At 37.7% G+C, this 24,217-nt stretch overlaps 1 protein-coding gene across 6 annotated transcripts in view; it reads right to left on the bottom strand.

Moving 5' to 3' along the window:
* Rnls (renalase, FAD dependent amine oxidase) overlaps positions 1-24,217 on the bottom strand; it is a 315,387-nt gene that overhangs the window by 73,143 nt on the left and 218,027 nt on the right. For all 6 annotated transcript variants that reach the window (XM_052761356.1, XM_052761357.1, XM_052761358.1 and 3 more), the window contains one exon: positions 19,393-19,566. In XM_052761356.1, coding sequence (XP_052617316.1) covers positions 19,393-19,566 — 174 coding nt within the window. The remainder of the gene's footprint in view (positions 1-19,392; positions 19,567-24,217) is intronic.

Genomic DNA, 24,217 nt, shown 5'->3' with positions numbered 1-24,217 from the left:
AGTCTGTCTGCTTCCTCTTTCTCTGGAAACATGGCTTTCTACTTTCCCCTTGTCCACTTCTCTCTTCCCAGCAGCTGCTGAGATCCCTAATTTGTCCCATTGTTTTCCTCTCACATTCCAATAAAATTATCCTTGAGCTTTTTTCCAAGCTCATTTTAAATTCTTTTATCTATGAGACTATTGATCTGCAAAAGAGACCCTGTAATCCCCAGCAACATCTCCTCTTGGTCTGAATTTTACTTGTTTTTAGCATATTGTAGAAAATTAGATCTGACTGTTTATTTGAAGAAGCCTTGGACTTCCTCTTCTGGGCCTCATTTTCTTCATGTATATAGTAAAGGGATTTAAAAAACAGTCCATTCTCATGGACTGTTAGCTTTAACTTTCCAGAAGTCTCTGGAATAAGGTCTGCACTTTCTTTATCCATTCCTCTGTTGGCATACATGTACATTTTTTTTTCAGTAAGAAATAAACATTTGTAGGAAAATGGATGCAACCAAGGATAATCATATTAAGCAAATTGTCAGTCTCAGAAGGACAGATGTTACACGTTTTCTCTTATTTGTTGGTCTTGGATTTTATATAGATACATAAAACCGTATATGTAGTATGGCATGAAAGTGGAATTGAAACTGTGTGAGACTAAGGGGAGCCTAGTGGGAATGGATATTAAGAAAAGGGAAGAGGATGAAGACAAGGAGGATATGCACAAAGTATAGTGTATACTTCTATGAAACTGTTTTATGTAACTCAGTACCATATAAAATTGGTCTACACCAATGGAACACACATACACATATATGCATAAACACACACACACACACACACACACACACACACACATATACGTATAATGAGGTCCCATTCGTGATGACAGTTTGAGTAGGGAAGCTCATTCTTTCTCTGACTGATCTCTATGCTGTCCCCAGTGTGGAAGTTTCTGGTCCATGGGGACAAAATGATGAAAATACTTTCATCTGAGCTTTTTTAATCCTTGAGCTTTTCCTGTGACTTTAATCTTGACCTTCAGACCACTTTTGAGGTCAAATGAGCTATTTTATAGTATGGTGAGAAAAGCACTGTTGTTAGTATTTTACTCTTTTTTGGGGGCCTGTCACCCAGCTCCCGAATAAATTCACACACAGAGGCTTATTATGAATTATGATTGCCTGGCCTCAGCTTGGCTTAGTTTTTAGCCAGCTTTTCTTAAATTATCCCATCTACCTTTTGCCTCTGGGCTTTTCCCATTCTCTTACTTCTGTAAATCTTACTCTTACTCTGTGGCTTGCTGTGTAGCTGGGTGGCTGGCCCCTGGGTCCTCCTCCTTCTCTGGCTCCTATCTCTCTCTCCTTCCTTCTCCCAGATTTCTCCTTCTATTTATCTTCTCTGCCTTCCAGCCCTGCCTATTTCTCTCTCCTGCCTCATTATTGGCCATTCGGCTCTTTATTAGATCAGTCAGGTGTTTTAGACAGGTACAGGAACACAACTTCACAGAGTTAAACAAATACAACATAAACAAAAGCAACATCCCTTAAAATAATATTGTACAACAAAACACTACATTATTTAAGAAAGCCTTGGCTTCTTTTCAGCACTTCAGTTATCTAGAATAGTTGTTGATAAACTATAGATACTTTATTTATATACTAAAATGGCTAAAAAAATTTACAAGTATCACAGTTCTGTGGAAAGCTGTGTGTAAAAAAACAATAGCTTAGTTAGGATTGGGAACTATTAACTTTTAAAGATTTACTCAGGTGAATTTAAATATACTTCTAAAATATTCTTGGTCGCCTATATTAAGATTTAAATGGTCTTGTGTGAGGGAATTCTGGGTCTCTTAAGAGTCTGAATAACAAGTTCTTTTCATGATTTGTGTCATGAATCTCAGTGTAATTCATAGGAAGAGAACTTACACTTCTAGCGTCCTTCATTTCCAGGATTCTTCATGCTGGTGATGGTGATGGGAGTGGGATAGGAGGGTAGTAACAGAGGTGTGTACTGAGGATTTGACCAACCTAAATCTGAGAGAAGGGTGGAGGGAGCAAGTGGAATTAGAAAGAACACTGTGTCTGTGATGGTGTGATAGTTTAATTGTAATTGACCCCCATAAGCTCATAGTGAGTAGCACTCTTAGGAGGTGTGGCTTTGTTATAGTGGCTATGGCCTTGTTAGAGGAAGTGTGTTACTGTGGGGGTGGGCTTTGAGGTTTCCTATGCTCAGGATACCGCTCAGTGTCTCATTCGACTTCCTGTTGCCTATAAGATGTAGGACACTCAGCTACTTCTCCAGTTCTATGTCTGCCTGCATGCCACCATGTTCCCTCTCATGTTGATAATGGACTGGACCTCTGAAACTGTAAGGGAGCCACCTCAATTAAATGTTTTCTTTATAAGAGTTGCCATGGTTATAGTGTCTCTTCACAGCAATAATAACCTTAACTAAGACAGGTGGTTTGAGTAAGTTTGGCTCCCATAGACTCATATGCTTGACTGCTTGGCCCATAGGGAGTGGCACTATTTGGAGGTGTGGCCTTGTTGGAATAGGTGTGGCCTTGTTGGAGGAAGTATGTCACTGTGGAGGTGGGCTTTGATGCCTCATATATGCTCAAGCCATGTCCAGTGAGACAGTTCACTTCTGCTGCCTGCAGATCAAGATTTCATTGCATAGGATTTAAAAAAAATATATATCCTCAAAATTCTATTGAAATAAAAGAGGTAAAAAATCAGATGGGATATTATTAGGATTTGGTTTACATGGAAGCCTTTACATCTTTTCAATAGGGATATACTCAAATATTCCTTGCTCTAGGAGAGTAGACTCTTGGCTCTCTCTTTCACCTAGATACCCAGAACAATGCCTGGCCTGCTGCCACAGAACAATAAAGACTCAACAAGCATATGTGTGACTGATGAATTCCTTATAGAATAAAAAATAGTTTGGGAGCTAAAAGAACATATACATTCCTATCCTTATAAAGATGGTTTCTCTAATGGCTTATAGATCTTTATCTTAAAAAATGACATAAAATTCTTTAAAAATAATTAGAATATTATAGCCCATATAATAAAATCATGGTCATAACAAGGAATAATTTTTAAAATGATCATTTTGCTCTATTATATGAAAGGCCTTTCCTGAAAAGGATTTGAGAGTTTTGTGAAAGTAAGACACTGTCACGTCCGCCTCGACCAGCAAGGAAGATGCAACACCAGGCTCTTCTCCAAGCAGTTTATTCAGGAACCTTGAACAATCTTCTGACCCCGGGGAAAGCCATCTTCTGAATCTCCTGGGAAAGCCAGCCCACGCCCTTTATAGCCACTGGGCAACCAACCCCGTAGTGCCACGTGGACAATGCCGATAGGGTCAGACATACGCAAGCAAGCCAGATTAGGTCCAGGTGTGCGGAAGCAAGCCAGATCCTAGCCATAGCCAAATAAGGAGTTGTTTATCCCAGAGAACACCTGCCATAGGGAAGGCGGAAACTGGACGCCGGCACCATCTTTGAGGCGCGGCCGTGCAAGGCTCTCTACAAGACACTAATAATCTAATATATAACCAATACTAAGACAATACATGGGTTTATAGTACCTTCTAATAGCCAATTTTGTTTAAGATTTAGAAACATCTTTAGATTGATTTTTGAATTCTGGAAGAGACAGTTCAAACTTTACCAAACATTTTATGCTCTCGGAGAAGTTCCTTCTATTTGGCAATAAGTTGGAACCATCTTTTGATCAGTGAACTATGAGGAGGAGAGAAGTGCTTTACATTTAGGCCAATACTAGTAAAAGTGGTTGCATTTCCTGTGTTTCTTACTTCCACTCACCCCAATTTTCTGGGCTTATATTTCAGATGGCAGAGCTACCAGCTGCAGCAGCCTTGCCCAGCATCCATCAGATCACATAAACCTCACTCAGGGTTCTAACTCCCGAGGCGTTTATATACTTTTAGAATTTTGGGAAACGCCCATTAATTGCCCTGACTGGTATTCAAATACACAACTTTAAAGATGTATTTCAGGAAGAATGGACTTCAAAGACAGAATCTCATATTTCATATCTGAGATAACCAAGTTACATCTTTCTGTTTTTTCTCTCTCATTCTTCGATTGGACTTCATAATTAACTATAAATCAACTCATATGCTATTGAGAACATACTGTATGTTAAGCATCAACTCAAGTGGTTACAAGTGGATACAAGGCTGAGCAGACAGATCCATCTACGGACCCTTAAAATTTGATGATAAGTTAGATATTAAACAAAGAAATCATGGACACATATATAATTATTGTCCTAGTTATTTTTCCTGTAGCTCTGATAAAATATCCCAACAAAATAAACTGAAGGGGAAAAAAGCTTATTTTGGCACACATTTCAAGGTACAATGGCAGGGAGTCAAGATGATGTAACTGCTCACATTGCATCTTTGTGCTCAGCTTACCTCCCTTTTTCATTTCTTTTCCCCCACCCAAGACAGGGTTTCTTTGTGTAGCCTTGGCTGTCCTGGAACCAGCTCTGTAGACCAAGATGGCCCCAAATTCATAGAGATCTACCTGCCTCTGCCTTCCAAGTGCTAGGATTAAAGACTGGGAAAAGACCAAGTATAGGGCTGTGAAGATAAGCAATTTGTAGGTAGCATGGAGGAACAAAGGGGTCAGTGAAAATAAAAATGAATAAAGCAATTTTCACAAATATTTCTAATTTCTACCTTTGTCCGGGGCTGGAATATTTTTTCCTAGCATCAATTCCTTTAAAATTTCCATAGATTCTGCTCATTTTTTAAAAAACCACATTTAGTGGGACTGTATATATTTCTGGACCCGTTTAAGAGAAATTTTGTCCTTTGGCTAAGACCTCCCAAGCTTAATGAAAACATCTATTTATCCTGGGACAACGGGAGATTTTCAGCCCGTTACAGTTTTTACTTGCACTGCCAAAAGGAAAAAACAGAAGGTTTCAATAGTCTTTTAACTGGACCTTACTCAGGTCCCTAGGGCAGAGGGCTTAACCTAACTCACATTTGGATTTTAGGCTCTCGCTAGCTGCAGTCTCTTCACAATATGTACAAAAGCCCAGGGTTTCTATGATGACAGTCTACTGAAATGCTCCATCTTCCTCAATACTTACCAGAGCTATGAAGTCACCTTTGTTATGAATTGGTATTCTGTCCTACTCAGCACTGATGTCCCATATGGAACTTTGTGTGTTAAGTGATATTAAGATTGATATTAAGTTTTTCCTGAATCAGGCAGGACTTCCTCCTTGAGTCTGTATACTAGTTTGCCTCTAAGAATGTCACTTTGTCACTGTTCTAGCTGCATGGATGGGTTCAGCTTTAGATCTGTCACTGTTCAAAAGGATTCTGTGAAAAGATGACATGTATCTCTTGGCTAGAGTTGACCAAAAGTTTTGCTTTAGTTCATTTGATTCATTACAGTAAAGATTTTGCTTTGATATTACAAAATTTTGAATTTTAAAATCTGAGACCAATCAGATGGTGAAGTTATTTAAGCTAGTGCTATAATGTTCTTTGTAGAGGAAATCAACCAGGCCACTGTGGGCATTCTTATCTCCTTTCCTAATAAGATGAATGGAATTATCCTTCCTGTATATATTTTGACTTAAAAAATATTAGAGATTATATCTGGGTACTTGGGCAAGATTCTTCAATTAAAGAAAACTTCTTCAATCCTGAGAAGCCACTATTATGGAAATAAGGAGGAAAGGAAACAAACAGGGATTTTGTTTTTAATAAAAAAGAGAATTAGGCTCAATTGACCTCAGGTTTCAAATGACCTTCCTGACCCTACTAAGTAGGGTAAGGACATATAACAACAGCAACAAAGAATTCACTAGTAATACATAGAATAGAAACCTACTTCAGTGAGAAATGTATTATTACAATTATGAATTTGAAATATATTATACTAAAGAATTCCCCTAGTCTCACAGATCAGTTATAAATATTAATGGAATTTCAACAGATTCTTCTTAGATTCTGATGTTTAATATTCATTCATATTATGTAGGGAATTCAACATCCTGTATGGTATACCGGATTACTCTCATTATATAAGTGAGCACATATATTAAGTCTATAGGGGGATTTACCATTAAAAATGCCAAGGTCTGCACAGGATCTTAGAGAATACATTAAAGTCTTCTCTGCTCACTTAATAACAAGAAAGTCACTAATAATAAGGTAAAGGCTTTTTAGGTTGAATTGAGTCAATAATGTTAAAAGTGGCAAAAAGATGGACTAGTGATTCTGGGCAGTTAAAAATGCCAAGTGATATAAAGTTTTTATGAAACAGTGATTTCCTGTGGTGAAACTCTGTAGTTAGACTTTTGAAATAGTCTCAATCCTTGGAGTCAGCTCTCATCAGATAGTGTCCTATTCTCTGATAGTCTGTACATCATCTTAAAAACAAAAATCTTATTGAAAAGGGATCTGAGATTCCAGAAACAGGAAGAATCCCATTTAATGTATTGTGCTCTTAGTTTAACACTGTAAGATATTGTTTAGCTTCACTATATGTAAGAGTTGTCACTTTAACAAAGACAATATTTGAAACACCCATCTTATTGGCATTTTGTCTCATTCTCAAAATGAGTATGCTTATATAGATGATAGACTAATAGCATAGAATACATTGTTTGTGACATTATAAAAATAGCATTTACTATGAACATTTCTGGTGCTGTACCAGGGGACTTGTATATACTATTTTATTCAACCTTATAACATTTTAGAGAGACAACATACTTTTCATACAGCACTATGAAACTCAGTAACTAAGAAACATGGTTACAGAGCTGTTAGTTGATTCACATGAAGGTGCTGGCATTGAACTGATTTTACTCTACAGAGAGAGGAGCAGCTTCACATGGGTCAACCTAATTTTAAGTGCTAAATTACAACTTAAAGGTAGGATTGAATGTTTCAAAGTCCATTGCACAATGCTGAGTAACACTGGTACTTGATCACCAATGAGTTACACAATAAAGAGTTCATCACCCACCAACACTGGATTAAACATGAACTCACTTGTGAAAGATTACTATCTGTGGTGGTTTGAATGAGAATGGTACTCATAGGCCCATTTATCTGAATGCTTAGTCCCCAGTTGGTGAACTGTTGGGTAAGGTTTAGGTGGTGTGGCCTTCTTGGAGGAGGTGTGTCATGGGGGTGGGCTTTGAGGATTCAAAAGCCCATTCCAGGCCTAGTCTCTGTCTCTCTCTCTCTCTGCCTGCTGCCTGAGGATCAGATGTAAAGCTCTCAACTACTGTTCTAGCACCATGCCTGTCTGTTTCCCACCATGATCTTCATGGACTAATACTCTAAAATTGTAAGCAAGCCCCCAATTAAATGCTTTCTTGTATATGATTTGCTTCAGTGGTGATATCTCTTCATAGCAGTGGAACAGTAACTAAGATACTATCCAGGATAACATTTTAATGTTATTTTGATATTCAAATAGAAAACTGTTAACATAAAGTGGAGAAATGTCAACTTTATCGAGTTTATCACATATTTTCTAAGTTAAATATCTCAGCTGGAGCACAGTTGTTTTTCAACCAAGCATTAAAAAGAAATATCTTTCACAAAGAGAACAGCAGGATTCTTTGAAGTGTAACTTTGGAAATTAAAGTCTATGTTACAGGGCACCATTGAAAGCAGATGTATATTCCCTGGGGACCTTGGTAAAATGGTTACTGAGAATACCTCTCTGAGAAAAAACTTCAGTAAAACTTCCAGATCTCACTGGTAATACCTCATAATCCAGTAGTCCCAATATTCTCGTCACTAAAAGGAGACTTCTATTCATTATTGCCAGAGATTCATATATGTTCTTCAGTGACCTTCAGATCTAGCAATTCAACAAAGAGTTCATTCATTTTCTACAATTTAAGGGTAACAGTAACAGGTTCCCAGTTTGCCTAAGGATAAACAATTCACTGCCCAGCCATTTCTTTTCATGGCCAGCTATGAAGATGGTTAGTACTAAGTTACATATTCTCAAGTGTTATTTCAGGGTCAGGGAAGGGATCTTCAGACCTGCAGATGAGATATGGCTGTCTCAGAAAATATTTGGTAATCACTGGATATTGAACCCTATGATCCCATGATGATAATGTCTATCTATTATTTTCAATATTGATCAAGGTAAGAAGGACCAGTGACTATATGGCATGTCTGATGAGTGAGGGCTCATGTTTGCACTGAGAACAGAACCTCTAATTTTGGTGAGAGCAGCAGCCTTTTAGCCCATGAGACATTTAGATTGATCTGAGGAGAAATTCTTGACAGTAAGGGAAGTGGTGAAATTGTTTTCTGAAGGGCCTCTAGGTAAAGTAATCATCCCATATCTTCTGGATAGTGTTGTCATGGTCACAGATAAAAATGGACCACAATGAAGACTTGTCAAGCTTTCATCCAGCTCAAGCCTTTGCTATTTCCCAGGACCCGAGGCTCACAAGCTGTCTGAGTTTTACACAATTTTACAATACAGTTCTCAACTTGCAAAGGTTTTGAGATGCCTCCAGAATGATGAAAACCAGGCACTTGACTGGGAAGCTGAGCAGCACACATTATTTTGAGCCCTGGCTTACAGCTCAGAGTGCTGACAGCCTCATTTCAGAGTGCAATAAGGACCGAACTTGAAGATCTTTCAAAACAGCCCAGTCTTACAGACACAGCCTTCGTTCAATTTCTATCTCTCCTAACAGCTGACATGGTTGCAGACATTACAGAAACATCGACATGAGCTTTCTATATTAGATTCCAGAGGATGAATTCTATCTTAATTCAAAATAAGGTTCTTGTCCAGATGTGAGGGTTGTCATATTAATTCAGCTGACAGGAGATTCGGCAAAGGACCCCACTTAAACATTCCTACCTAATTTCAGCCAAGACATTGTAAAAAGTGCCTGGGCTTTAACTTATTACACCAGCCCGGTTTGAAGCAAAAAGGAAGCAAGGACATGAAACAGTTGCTCAGATTAGGATCATCTTTTGAGACAGTAGGAAGTTCTGGGAAGGTTGCAGTGTAACTTATGCAACAACAACTTAAAAATCTGCAGCTCTCTTAGGCTCATCCTTTGTTTTCTCACCTAAAAGAATTACTTGGTATGTGATGACAGAAGCTTCTAAGTGTTTTTTAAAAGCCCTAAGGTTTACACTGTATATTGTATGGATCCTTAAATGGCTTTCCACTCATTAGTGGAACCAAACACAAATGGTGCCTTTTACCTTCAGAATCTTCCATTTGATCACTTCATGAAACTATATTGGGGACTTTGGAATCTTCAGTTCTTTGTGCAAGGACTGACACAAAGAAAGCATTCAAAACTTATTTGTGCATATTTGTCCAATTGAATAATTTGAAAATGGAAAACATGTAAGTAAAAAATCTTAGACTTAAATCTAGCTGAAAGAACCCATCACTCTGTGTGTGTGGTGTGTGAGTGTGTGTGTGTGCGCACATGTGTGTATGGTGTGCATGCTTGGTGTGTGTGTGTGTGTGTGTTTGTGCGTGCCACAGGATAGACACACAGAGACACACACACACACACACACACACACACACACACACACACACACACACACACATCCTAGCAATATACTTCATATTTTAGACTATTTTTGATGTAGCTGATATTCTCTTTCCAACCCTGGCACCAATTATCTTGCTGAAATAAATTGCTTGGCAAGTGGGTGGACAAGTGTTATTTTAGATGTAATCTCCCGTTGAGGACAGATTGACAGGGCAAACAGAGGCTAAAAGGGGTCTGTTGTTTGGTCTGACTTTGTATGCAAATGTTCTCCTTACAAAATAGGCTGAGTTATTTCATTCTCTAATGAAAGATCATTTTTTTATTAAATGTGGGAAATACATAAAATGAGCATATTTTACAACTTATTATTTTAAAATATGAATATATATGCATATACAACATGCATTTTTATAAAAGTGTTTACATATGTTATATATGACTATGTATATAGATATTTTTACATGCTCAAATATATAACTTTTTCTTGTTAAGTCATTATTTAACAAGTTTTGATATTATCATCCATATATATATACCCTGTGATATTCTATAGCATAACTATAATAATTCTCATTTGCAATTAGTATTTGATTTCTTTTAATTAAAATGTCTTACCTGATTTATATGGAAGCATCAGTTTTATAATTGAACTTGAAACCTGCTATTTCTATAATACAGTTTTGTAAGTTGTTACTGCCTATTATTTTTAGCATGGTTGCTATTTACTCTGAGAACTCAGATGTTAAAGCAGAAATCTGAACTAGAACCATGACAAATTTTTATGATTATGGTTCTTCCCCTTTTTCCCTTTGCTTTTATCTTTTTGTATTCTATTTATAAAAATTTTTACCTCTCTAGACTATTGTGGGATAAACTTTTTATACACTATGAAGATGTGTCTTTGCCAAGTTGCCTTCTGATAGGATTAATAAAGAGCTGAATGGCCAATAGGCAGGACTTCCAGGGAGAGAGAGGAACTGGAGAAAAATTTGAGGCATGTGAGAGACTCCAGTGAGACACTGAGGAAGTCAGACATACATTATTGAGGAAAGGTAAAGAGTTACGTGGCAGAATGTAGATTAATAAAAACAGGTTGGCTTAAATTATAAGAGCTAGTTGGGAACAAGTATAAGCTAAAGGCCAAGCTTTCATAATTAATAATCAGTCTTCATGTCATTATTTGGGGACTGGCAGTACAAAAATGTCCAATGAGAAAGTCTGACTACAATAGACTCCACTTTCTGCAGATCTAAGTAATTCCACATTATTCAAATCTCAGAACAGATCATTTTATGCTGTCATATCACAGACTGTTCACTTATTTGGAATAATCAAGAATAATCTATTAGCTGATCACAAGTTGACTGGATTTAAGGTCTTTCTTGTATCTATCATGATTACTTATTGGTTTTTATATTATACGCCTATCTTTCATGATGTAAAACACTGATGAAATAAACAATCCATGAAGAACATTTCTAAATGTTTTGGGAAACAATCATTAAAGGCATTTGTTATTAAATCATCCTAACACTGAAATTCTTGCAATGATATGTTTCATGTGATAAAGATAGTTTTTCAAATTTGTTTGTCTTCTTTTTTAAATGAATTGGATGGGTATCTTTGATCAGACATTGAAAACTATTCAAGTATGTCCACTGGCCATCATGTTTCTAGAGTTGCAAGTTGCATTAATTGCTTTAGATTATTACCCATTGTCCATTTGCTGATCACCAACAGTCTTGCAGATGTACAACAGGAATGCAAGATAAAAATATAATCAATTATTTTCAAGATCATTAATATGCTTTATTTATTTAAGTTGCCCAGAATCCTAAATGTACTGGTAACAGAGGACAAAATTCACATAAGTTTGACTTTTATGTTTGTATCCCTTGCTTTGGAGAATATAATATCTAAGTTGAAGATTAGAATCTTTAAATATAATAGTAGGTACCAGACACACCAACTTATCATTTGCTAAGTGCCATGTGAAGTCCTTACTTGAAGTATATACTCAAACTCTTTACCCCTCAATAACTCCGGGATTATTATTACCTAATATATTGATGGGGATGCAGAGAGGTTAAGTAAGTTATTGTTATACAATTAGTAAGTGGTAGGAGTAAGTCGAATATGAGCAACTTAACTCCTAGCTTAGATTAACACCAAATTCAAGACGTTTAAGGGGCCTCAGACATCTGAGGTGGTAAACACATCACTAATGTGGCACATTCCTGTCCTCTCTACATGAACAACATTGTTAGTTATATCTAGAATCTTTGTCTGAGTCTGTAGCCTTTCTTGGAATTACTCAGTTTTTGCTCTCTGTGGTAATTACTTGTTAAAGGATTTGTACTTTTGTTTGAAAGCTAATTACCATTCATATATGTCTAATCAGGTTTCTATAGAATACTATATACTACATATTATGTCAAGAACTGGCAATATGTTGCCAAACCCACTTTTCTTCTTCCACATGTACAGGTAAAAGACAGGCCCAACTTGACTTCAGAATCAGTGTGTCCCACTTACTTGTACTCTAATTAACAGAATGTGAGTCTACCTGATGTACACTGTCTATAGGCCTAGCCCTTCATTTTCCCCCATCAACTGATTGGATGCTTGTGGAGATAGCAAGTCAAAAGACAGAGGACTCTGGGTCTGTTAATGATTTCCTTTTTATTCTAATATTCTTTAAACATTTACAAACCCTTTAAAAGTTTTAATTTGCTGCATATGTGTGCTTTGCCTGCCTGCATGTTTGTGCACTATGTGCATGCAGTGTCCACAGAGGCCAGAAGGAGGCGTCAGATCCCCTGAGACTGTAGTTACATGGGTGAGCTGCCATACAGGTGCTAGGAATTGAACCCAGGTCCTCTGGAATAACAGCCAGTGCTTTTAATCATGGAGCCATCTTTCCATCACCTTTTGAACATTCTTCATTGACATATACTAATTGTGTTTATTTATGGGACACAGTGATAATTTGATACAGATGTACAACATACGAGGATCAAACCAGATGATTGGCATTTCCATGTCCTTAAACGTTGATTGCCTGAAGAAGCTCTTTGAAGAAAGCTACCTACCAATCAACACCCATTTGGGCTGATCAAGAAATAAACATCAGTCATACTCAGGCCATTAAAGTTTTACACATGTTTGGTCTGACAAGTAAAAGGCTTATGCTAGGGCACATTGCTAGACTGTTTCAGAACCAGAATTTTAATCTAGATCTTAATTTTATGTCCAAATCCCCCATATTAACCTGAAAAATAATTTTGAAAATCATTCAAGTAAGTTAGTGAGCTTTTCATTATAGCAATAAATACCATAGATGATAATATTATAATAAAAATCTGAGGTTTACATTGGCTAAGAGGTTTTGAGGTTTGGCCCACGGTTGCTTGACTTCATTGCTTTTGGGCTTGTGCTAAGGGAGCACACCATAGCTGGAACTGCTGACCTCATGACTGGGAGACAAAATAGAGAGAAAAAGAGGCACTGAGGTTTCAGGATCTCCTTCAGGGGCACACCCCTAGTGTTTAGGCCTCACCTTCCTAAGTTTACCTCACTTCCTAAGTGAGGTTTAGACCTCTTAAACACATTAGCCTTAGGGGACATTCAAGATCCGAACTATTGAAATGATAATGGCCTTTTTATTTAATCCTACAATATATTAGTTTCCAAACCCATAAAATTGAATGCCTTCAGGACCAGACCTATCTGGCCCGATGTGCCTGCCAAATAGGAAGTACAAAAGATAACATCAAGTTAGGATTTCTCAGGTGTGGATTGAAAAATATTCATCGGTTTGATGCACCTTCAAATGATCCATGAATTGGAAAATTCTTGAAGAAATGAAGGTGTCTTTTCTGTAGAAATTTCTTTTAATAAGGTATTTTCTGGAAGTCTCTAAATCTGTCAATAAGCTGATTTGATAACAGAGCTCATTAGGAAAAGAGCACTCGAGGAACCAGTATCCCACAGAAAACATTTTTGGGAACATGAACTAATACTGAGTCATACTCAAACTGTGGGCACTTGAAATTGGGTTTGGTATACCTTGGAGCTACCTTCCTCTCCCTAAGGGGAAAGCTGGTTCTGGCTGTGGCTTTCTGCACTTTCTGCCTGTTTCCAACACCTGACAAAAGAATATGCCCTGACCTTCGTCTGGTTTGGTCATTTCTTTATCTTCTGTCCCTGGAGACTTATTAACAGATTGTAATTTGGTCTCAATCCTGGTAAGTTTTGTCTATCTTATTTGCATTTACATTGCTCTATCCTGACAGAACACAAATGTCCCCTTCATTATTTGTGTGTGAATTATGGTACTGGTTCTTTATTCAAGAAAATCCACCAAAGGCTAGATATGGGGTAGTACTAGAGAAACAACAACAATAACAACAACAATAACAATAACAACATCAAGAATATGTCTCTTGCTCACCCAGTTAGATGTTAGTCTGCTAAATCACATGGGATTACATTTGAAAAGCATTTATATCATGTTACGTCAGCCTGACACACTTAATAGTCTGGACTCTGATAGAAAAACTAAAACAGCTTAGGTGAAGGTGGTCAGATTTTTATGTTAAGAAATGTTATTACTATAGGCTTTACAAAAGTTAATGCATACATGAGAGAAGTTCAATTTCCATATAGTTGACAAAAGAAGGTATTTCTTGGCAACTTGAAATGCCATCACAATAGGCATATAGCAAAACATGATTTCTAACTTATCTGGCTCTTCATTTTTAAAATTGTGTGGCTGCTGATATTAAGAGAAATTTAAATACTTATTATTACAAAAATTGACAACCATGAGATTCTTGACATGTTTTGCTTTTTTTAGATCCATTCAGTTTTATAAATTGTTACTTTGTGTTGTGTGGGTGCTTTCACACACCCTCCCACCTCATCTGTAGAGAAAACTTCAGTCTGTTCAGAGATACAACTCTTTCTTTCCTTCTTGTGTGACTTTCCCAGTAGAAAACATCCCTCTATCCTACAAAGCAACCCAGCTATTTAACCTAATCTCACTCAAGGAAATGTAAATCTATTCAAATGGTGAAAAGCGGTTGTATCAATGCTTTAGTTAGAGTTTCTGTTGCTGTGAAGAAACATCACAACCACAGCAACTCATAAAGAAAAACATTTCATTGGGGTGGCTTACAGTTTGGAGATTTAGCACATTATCTTCATGGCAGGTGGCATGCAGGCATGCATGGTGCCAGAAAAGGAGCTGAGAGTTCTACCTCTTGATCCACAGGCTACAGGAAGTGAACTGTGTCACTGAGCATAGCTTGAGCACAGGAGACCTCAGAGTCCACCCCCACAGTGACACACTTCCTCCAATAAGGCCACAACTACTACAAGAAGGTCATATCTCCTAATACTGCCACTCTCTTTGGAAGCCATTTTCTTTTTTTTAATAGAATTTTTATTTTATAATTAACTTAATTTCACATATCAGCCACGGATTCCCCTGTCCTCCCTCCTCCCACCCCCAGCCCTCCCCCCCAATCCACCCCCTACTCCCACCTCCTCCAAGGCAAGGTCTCCCCTGGGGAGTCAGCCCAGCCTGGCAGACTCAGCCAAGGCAAGTCCAGTCCCCTCCTCCCTACACCAAGGCTGAGCGAAGTGTCTCAGCATAGGCCCCAGGCTCCAAAAAGTCAGCCCATGCACCAAGGACAGGTCCTGGCTCTACTGCCTGGGGGCCTCCCAAACAGTTAAAGCTAATCAACTGTCTCACTTATCCAGAGGGCCTGGTCCAGTTCCATGGGGGTTCCTCAGTCATTGGTTCACAGTTCATGCGTTTCCACTAGTTTGGCTATTTGTCCCTGTGCTTCCTCCAACCATGGTCTCAACATCTCTTGATCATACAATCCCTCCTCTCTCTCTCACCGGTTGGACTCCTGGAGTTCCACCTGGGGCTCTGCCGTGGATCTCTGCATCCACTTCCATCAGACACTGGATGAGAGTTCTATCATGACAGGCAGGGTGATCGGCCATCCAATCACCAGAGTAGGTCAGCTCAGGCACTCTCTTGACCATTGCCAGTAGTCTACAGTAGAGGTATCTTTGTGGATTTCTGGAGACCTCTCTAACACTCTGCTTCTTCCTATTCCCCTGGGGTCTTCATTCATCATGGTATCCCCCTCTCCATTCTCCCACACTGCTCCTGACCCAGTTGGGCCATTTTCTTTCAAACTGCCACAATCAAATTTACTGATTTTTGCCATTTTCAAAAGTATCATGTAGTTTTATAGGTCTCAAAAGGTAATTTTGAATATATGTGATTCTTTTCTTTTATGATAAGTTTAGAACTTTACCTCTTACGTAAGACGTAACTCTGCTTGAAGATGACAGGAAGTACAGAGGGCCACACAGCCATCAGCATGCCTTCTTCTTTTCTCTATAACAAAACCTTAATTTCTTCAGGTAGTGACCCTTCTTATGGCAAACAGGACTGTGATACCAGCTCCAGGAGTATATTTGACTTAGGCATACAATACTCTCCCTACCTCAGGCTTACGATACTCTCATCTGTCTCACAACTGCCTAGTTGGGAACTGGTCCAGGCAACAATTCTGGTCTGATATGCAAATATGAGAATGGGTACATTAAAGAAGTATTAGACAGATTCTCCAGAAGGAGAAGACTCAGTGGTGGTTCTTCCCATGTGTGTTGCTATGCTTCTAACGTGTAAGGACCTAGCTTTGATCTCTGGAACTTGGGGAAAAAAAGAACAGATGTAAGACTTTAAGGAGACTGTGTAGTTCACATAAATGGACTCTGATCAGTTTGGAGCCTGAGAACCCCATGATGCAATCCAGTTATTAGTTGATTTCGTCCCTGGTGAGGGCTTGCTTCCTGATCTGCAGATGCCTGCGATCTTGCTATATCTCTTCCATATATTTTCCCTTGGTATATGGAAGTAGCAATAGAGAGAAGGGAAGCTTTTCTGTTTTCTCTTTTAAGGCCACTATCCTATTAGGTTAGGATGCCACCCTTAGGACTCCATGTAATCATTATTACCTGAACTGAATCTCCAAATACAATCTCATTGGGATTAGGGCTTTGTGATGGTTAATATTGACTGTCAATTTCATTGGGATGAGAATTGACTAGATTAGTGTAGAACATCTATCAATATGTCTGTGAGGATGCTTCTGGAGATAAATTATTGAGTGGAAGGAGACATAAAAGGCCGGATAGCCAGGAGAAGTAAAAGAGAAAGGATGAAGAAGCCAGCCAATGCTGGCATTCCTTACTTCAGCATCTTGCCCTGATGAGGTGGATAATTTTGCTCTGCCATACACTCTTTTTAAGAACTATCATACAAAGTACAGGTATCAGTATGGCATTTTCACACATACTTTGTTTTGCTTGATCTCACTCCCTTTTAGCTCCTTTCCCTGATCTCTTTTTTCACATGTACCACCTGTCCCTGGTAGTTTCCACTTTCATATGTTGTTGACTCTTCCCATGTTGCCTCCTTATTAAATTCCGTTTTTTCCTGTCTCATGGTTCTCTTTCCAGTTTCATGTCCTATACCCACAATCACTCCTACATAAATGCATACATATAAAAAATTGGAATATAGGCTGGGTATGGTGGCATAGCCTTTAATTCCAGCACTCAAGAGGCAGAGGCAGGTAGATATCTATGGAGTTCCAGGATAGTCTGGTCTACATAGTGAGTTCTAGAAAATCCAGAGTTATATATTGAGACTCTGTCTCTAAACATATATATATATATATATATACATAAATACATATATATGTATGTGTATATATATACACACACACAAAATATATTGAGTCTCTGTCTCTAAACATATATATATATACACACACTATATATATTGAGACTGTCTCTAAACATATATACGTATACATACATACATACATACATACATACATACATACATACATACACATACACACACAACACACACACAATTAGCAGCTAGGATTGGCACATGAGAGAGAACATACACTATGATGTCCTGCCTCACTACAAGCCCAGAGCAGTGGTACATGAAGACTATGGACTGACACCTTAGGAACCACCAGCCAGAGTCAAGCTTTCTTCCTTTTAAGTTGATCTCTCAGGTATTTGTCATAGTGATAAAAATACTGAGCACTCACAAATTTCTTCATTTTATTTTGTGCTAGGGTTGGACCTATGTCTTTGCATATATTAGACAGATGTTCTACCACTGAGAGACATCCTATGTCTCCAACAGATCAACCTAGGAAATTCATCATTTGTCCATAATAAATCATACAAATGATCTTATGTTATCCAAACATGGTTTTTTTGGTTACATTCAGTTGACTATATATCCTCATAGATATCCTAGCTTATGAAGTAACACACAAAAGATAATGTCTAATTCATGGTCTATAACTTGAGAAGATCAAGGATTATTTTCCTCTCTCAGAACAAACAGGTATAGAGTTGAAATGGTTACATCTAACAGCTAATGTCCATTGCTGTTACAAGGCATTTCACAGCTGCTGATCACATATAGATGTAGTATCATGTTAACATAAGCAGCCCAGCCCTTGGGGATATTTGTTATAAAATAAACATTTTCCTAAAATTGTGTGCTCTGATAGAGAAAACACACTCCAGCCTAGGCCCATCATAAACTTCTGGCAAGACAAGAGACACTAGTTGGTGATTTCATCAGGCAAGACTTCCAACTAATGGGCTGATGAAAACATTGTTGCACAAACAAACTCAACTATGATTCTTCTTGTGAGTTTTGTCATCTTAGATCATTATGGTTTATTTATGAAAAGCATTACCTTAGATATTACCACAATCCTATGGATATAAACACATACACTTTTCTTTTCTGAAATCAATCAGTTACCTTTTTCTTGTGATTCAATCTTTCTTTTTTTCTCCTCTCTCTTTTTCTCTCTCCCTCCCTCCTTCCCTCCCTTCTCTCTCTCCCTCCCTCCCTCCATCTCTCTCTCTCTCTCTCCCTCCCTCTCTCTCTCTCTCTCTCTCTCTCTCTCTCTCTCTCTCTCTCTCTCTCTCTCTCTCTGTGTGTGTGTGTGTGTGTGTGTGTGTGTGTGTGTTTTCTCTGTCTTACTCTGCAGCTCTGGCTAGCCCAGAACTTGCTGTGCATACCAGGCTAGCCTGAAACTCTCAGAGCCTGTGTATGCCTCTGCAACATATGGTTTTCCAAATCAAATTTAAATTTTAGAACTATCTTTAACCAAAAGGTAAAGTGTGGAGTTTACTGAGTCCTGGGAAGGTTCTCATGAAGCATTTGCCAGGCCCTTTAGTGATATTGCATGTAACCAATTTTACTCCATTTAAAAAAGATGAAATGTACATAGACATCAAAATATTATAAAGTGATGGATTTCATAGCATGGTAAAATTTACCTTCTAATCTAGCTGTGGAAGTGGAAGGTCAGCAATTACCAAATTTAAAAAAGCCTAAACAAAACAACCCAACGGAATTTTACCAAGAAACAGACAGTGAGAGAAATGTTTGCATATACATGGATCCAAATTGAACCAGAGAACCCAGGCCATTTTGCAATCTTAAACTTTCTGACACTATTTTTATGAACTCAGTAAAACAAACCACGAGGTGAAAGATTTTTTCGAAAAACCTTTCTGGTTCCACTGTGTATTTCATGACTGAGCAAATGTGACATTAAGTTTTATCCCCTGTGGCTTGGAGTTAAACACTTGCTCTGCTCAGAATGGCACCACTCAATTAAACAGCATTTTTTCTCAACCTACACCCACCATCATTACTCTGTTTCAGGGAAATAAAGTGAGTACTGACCTATATTGCGCTTCTTATTATCAATGGAGATGAAGCGTATGCAAGGATTACTGGTGATGTACTGGCCAGCCCAAGGGACATCAATCTTCATGCCTGCTTCATAAAAGAGGCCCAGAGCATAGCGAGAGGAGTAGCTCACCGATGCCAGTTGCTGCCTTTGGCATTCACTAATTACTGTGGAAGAAAAAACAAAACAAAACATAAACTCAAAAATATCATCTTTCCCTTTAGTCATCAAATCCAAAGCTCCTTTAAATAAGTTCTAAGTGTCTCCAGTAGCCCCCTCTTAGTCACCGTGAATTTTGAAAGGTCATGTAAAATGTTCTTTGTTCTATATTTTTTTTCCAGAATCTTTACTAATGCTGGTACAATTCCATTTAGTAAGATGAAGGTTCGAGTTCATTAGATTCTCAAAATCTGGCTCTCAGTTGCTGCTCCAGCCTTATATCCTATTTGCTGGCCATGGACTGTCTGGCAACATTATAGATTTTGTATACTTGCCCCTTAACTATGAGTTGAATGCTTTTGCTAATCATTATCACAGCATTTCACATAATTATAACCATGATCTTATAAAACTGAGTATTACTTCCATGTAATAGGTGAGGAGACTGATTCTTCACCTCTTATGGCCCCTTCAATATGTCTGTGCGATTTAATTTGCTTGTTGGTCACGTTCCCATTATTGCACTGTAGTTGTTTTTTAGGCAAACGACCACACCTCAGTCATCAGTGTGATGGGACCTTTCCTGATACACATCTTCAGCAAGGCCCAATAAGGTTTAGGGAAGACAGTTAGTATATAGACTTATACAGTTAGACAGAATACTTGGAAATTTCTCATGCAGTGAGAAATATCCTGATTTAGAAGAGCACATTTCAAGGATCTTTGGTCAAACCTTGGAGAAGTGGCTTTAGGAATACAAAGAGGTGGGAAGAATATTCCATAAATTATTTAAGCATAGAAATATTAGTAAAAATTACAAATACTATTAGAGCAATAGTTGACAAACTTTTTAGAATTATGTTGTTGAATTTAACCAGTCTTGCATGTTATACATTTTTAAATATTCTTATTTCACATCTCTGGGAAGCTGCAATTTGGAGAGGTTTAATCATGCTGACTGGCCACAATGAAGCTAGAATTCTCATTTTTAGACATTGACACATCCTTATCACCTCAATCTGTTCCTGCTGACTGTGGTTTCAGAATAAATTCCAACACTACTTTCTTCTCAGACATTAATGATTATTTTATACTCAAAAGTAAAAGCTTATCATTTCCTCCAAACACGATTTTCTGCCTTATTAAAAAGCTTTACCTGCTTAATAAACAAATGTTCACCTGACACTGGCCCCATTATATTCAGAGAATGATGGGCCTTATTTTTATTAATTTAATTCACTTTTCAAGCTGTGGCTTGACATCAAGTTATGCTTACTGTTTTCTGAAAGAGAAGAGGTGAGAGCTGTAAGTTACAGAAGTTAAAATCATCTCCCCAAATTGCCCGTTTGTGGAATTAAAAACACAACCAAACAATCTTTCAATTAAGAAAAACTGAAAAGAAAGCAATCAACCAACCAAACAAAATTGTGAGCTATTGAGTACCCACAAAGGCTTGAAACATTTTTTAAAATTAAAACTAAAGGGTCAAGTAGGTCGACAGCCAAATTGGATCTCACCTCCACCATATTTGTACATGTAGCTAAATTTTAAACAAACTGGCAAGTGGCAAATCCCCTTGGGTAACCTTTTGAAAAGGTAATTGGTATCTACAGAGAAAAAGCAACTAACCATAAACACTCATGTCTGATGGGGCATGGGAGGTAAGACTTCTGACTCAAACAACCCAATTTCCAACAGGCTCACTTATCAAAAATGTCATCTTTAGGATGTCAAGTTTTTGGTTTTTGAAATACAGATCAGACCTAAAAAACTGTCTAATTTTGTTTGAAAGAAAATTTCTTATGCTAAAGGAACTAACCTTAAAGGACCCCAAATATGTATGTACATATGTATATATATTCTAGAAAGCAAAATAGTAATTTATCAAGTATCATGGTATATAAAAAAGATATATGAGAACCAAACATGGTAGTGCATACCTTTATTCTCAGAACTCTGGAGGCAGAGGCAGACAGGTCTGCGAGTTTGAGACCATCTGAATCTACACACTGAGTTCTAGGACAGCCAGGGCTACACAGTAAGGCCCCGTCTCAAAGGAACAAAAAGACACATAATCACAAAGCAAGGCTCAAATGAAAGTGCATCATTTCTGTATAATCAACTTTTACCTGAATGCCACCATCCGCCACATTCATTTAATTGTGAGTCAATGGGATTACACAACCTCTATAGTTATGCAATGTGTATTTGCATATTACAATAACCCTCAAATCATCTATTATTTTATATATTTATACATATAAATTATGAGACATTTTATGATTATGATGACAGTCAAAGTGCTCAAAGGCAGAGTGAGGGGAGGAGTTCATTAACTAGGGAACTGTTCCTAGTGCATGACCGTTTCATGTGTGTCTTTGTGCACATTTGTGCACATGCGGGTTGACAGGAAGAAGAGGAGGAAAGGGCAGGAACAGAAGACTTGGGCTGTACTCCTGAGTAACACTAAGTAATTTAATTTTCTTAGTTTCCTACTGTGACTCATTCCTCTAGTTTTCTACTCTATAAAAGAAGGCTGATAATGTATGCTCTTTCTGCTTTCTGTTTTTGGTGACAAAATATTCATCCATCATCCTTCCCTACCCTATGCCAGGTTCTCATATTGATGTGAGGGGTTTAAAGCAGGAATAAAAAGTAGGTGCTCCCATTTAACTTCCATGTTATTGGAGAGAGGCAAATTCTAAAATGCAGAACCAGGTAAATAGAGAATAAGCAATAAAGAAAAATAAAGCAGTTTAAGGGGACAATTTATGGGTGAGGACAGCATGGCTATCTTATTTCAGCTGTCAAAGAGATGTCTCCTCAGAGGATTCTACTCTGATTGACGTTGGAAACTACTACTGCTTTGCCAGTCAAAGACACACATGACATGTTTTCTGTTGTAATAATTGTAATTTTAGGTACAGGAGAAGACAGTAGGCACACAAGAATGAAACTGGGTTAATGGCTATTGCAGTAATCTTCAATTTGATATAACAACAGAGGAACTTAGAAGTAGTTCCATTTTAGATAGGATATCTATATGTATATATATATAAGATATATGATATATGCATGTGTCTGTCCATGTAAGTGTATATGTATGCATACTGAGGTAACAATTATGAGCATCCATCCATTTGGACTGAGACGGAGTAGGCCCTAATGTTGGCATGTGGGGTTGTCTGACTTTCTTATTACTGTGTAGCAATCCCTTATACATTCTGAAGGTGACTCTTCCAAGAGGAATGCAAAGCTTTCTCCTCTGAGGCTCACTTCCTACTCTTTTAACAGTAGGGTTTCATGCATCTAATATCCTACTTCAAGATACTGAAAGCTTGGATATTATTTTGAAATTAAGTCTGATAGGGTTAAGTCTGGCTTGGGAAGTTGTTGAGAGGAAAATAGATCAGTTGAAGAATACAGAGAATGCTATTTACTTTTATATGCCCTAGTTAAATGAATAATTATTATTAAACAATCACAACATAAAATAAAGAACTAGATTATAAATAACCTGAGGCAAGAGCTATATCTCATGGGCTTTGCATGTCCATTTCTATGACTCATTCTTGTGTGGCATTAACAGCTATTAATGAAGACATCCTCATGTTAGGTTTGGTAAGTTCATAAGAATATACAATGGGAAAAAAATCATATGTTGTCAGTACCCAGAGAAACAACAATTAATGTTTTGATAATACTTTTCCTTTCTATCTTCCTGGCTTTCCTCAAAGAGGACTGTGAACATGTTAGACACACAGTTGTTACAGACTAAGCTTTTGTTTGCTATATATGACAGAAGAACTCTACATGAAGGTACCTTTTAACGGTGAAATAGGTGTTGTGTGATGGTGTCATCATTTCCTTAGTGTTGGGCCTTGTTTCTTTCTTCCGTTATCATAGCCATTGTAAACATTTTCATGTATAGATATTTATCTGGGTCTCTATTTATACCCTCAGACTTGAAGCAGAAGGAGTTAATTTTTAGAAAGCTATGCCAATTTTTAGTTTCTATTAATGATACAGGAAAGAACCATTTTATTACGCCCTTGCTTCTATTTTATTTTTTTTCTAATATGAAAGGAAAGAGACATTTTATTTTGGCTTTCATATAATAAAATTGAGCATCTCTCACATACCTAGTAGCAAATATGTACTTGCCTCTTTGGAAACTGTTAACATCACTTGGTTAACAGGTTCAACCTATTTCATTCTTCATGTTACTAATGTGAGTTTTAGTAATGGTTAATATAGAGATTTTTCACTTATTGTGTGTTATATAACTCTCTTGAGGTCTTATTGGTTTATGTGATGTTACAATATTTATGCAGGTAATCAAGGAGCTGTTTCTCCTTCACTCCTTGTATTTCAACAGCTAGAAACCAGAAATGTGTCGCAGCCACCTTCACCCTCAGTGTTGATCTGTAGCCAGGGCTCTGACTGTCTAGAATCTGAATTCCCTTCAGCCCTGGTTTCTCGAAGGCTTTGGCCAGTTAGGAACATAGAAAGGCATGGCAGTGTAAAATGAGACAGAAACTATGATAAATATGGATTCCTCCCGTTGGATCTAATTTGCTGGTGCCAGCACCACTGTCCCTTCCACAGCTAAGTTCCTTTCAGGCGGCTTTTCCCTCCTGTTTCCAATTCTCCTGGGAT

The sequence above is a fragment of the Peromyscus californicus genome, unplaced genomic scaffold, assembly GCF_007827085.1.
Source record: "Peromyscus californicus insignis strain IS unplaced genomic scaffold, ASM782708v3 Scaffold_4__1_contigs__length_199733344, whole genome shotgun sequence".
Classification (NCBI taxonomy): domain Eukaryota; kingdom Metazoa; phylum Chordata; class Mammalia; order Rodentia; family Cricetidae; genus Peromyscus; species Peromyscus californicus.
This window is presented reverse-complemented; position numbering and strand designations above follow the sequence as displayed.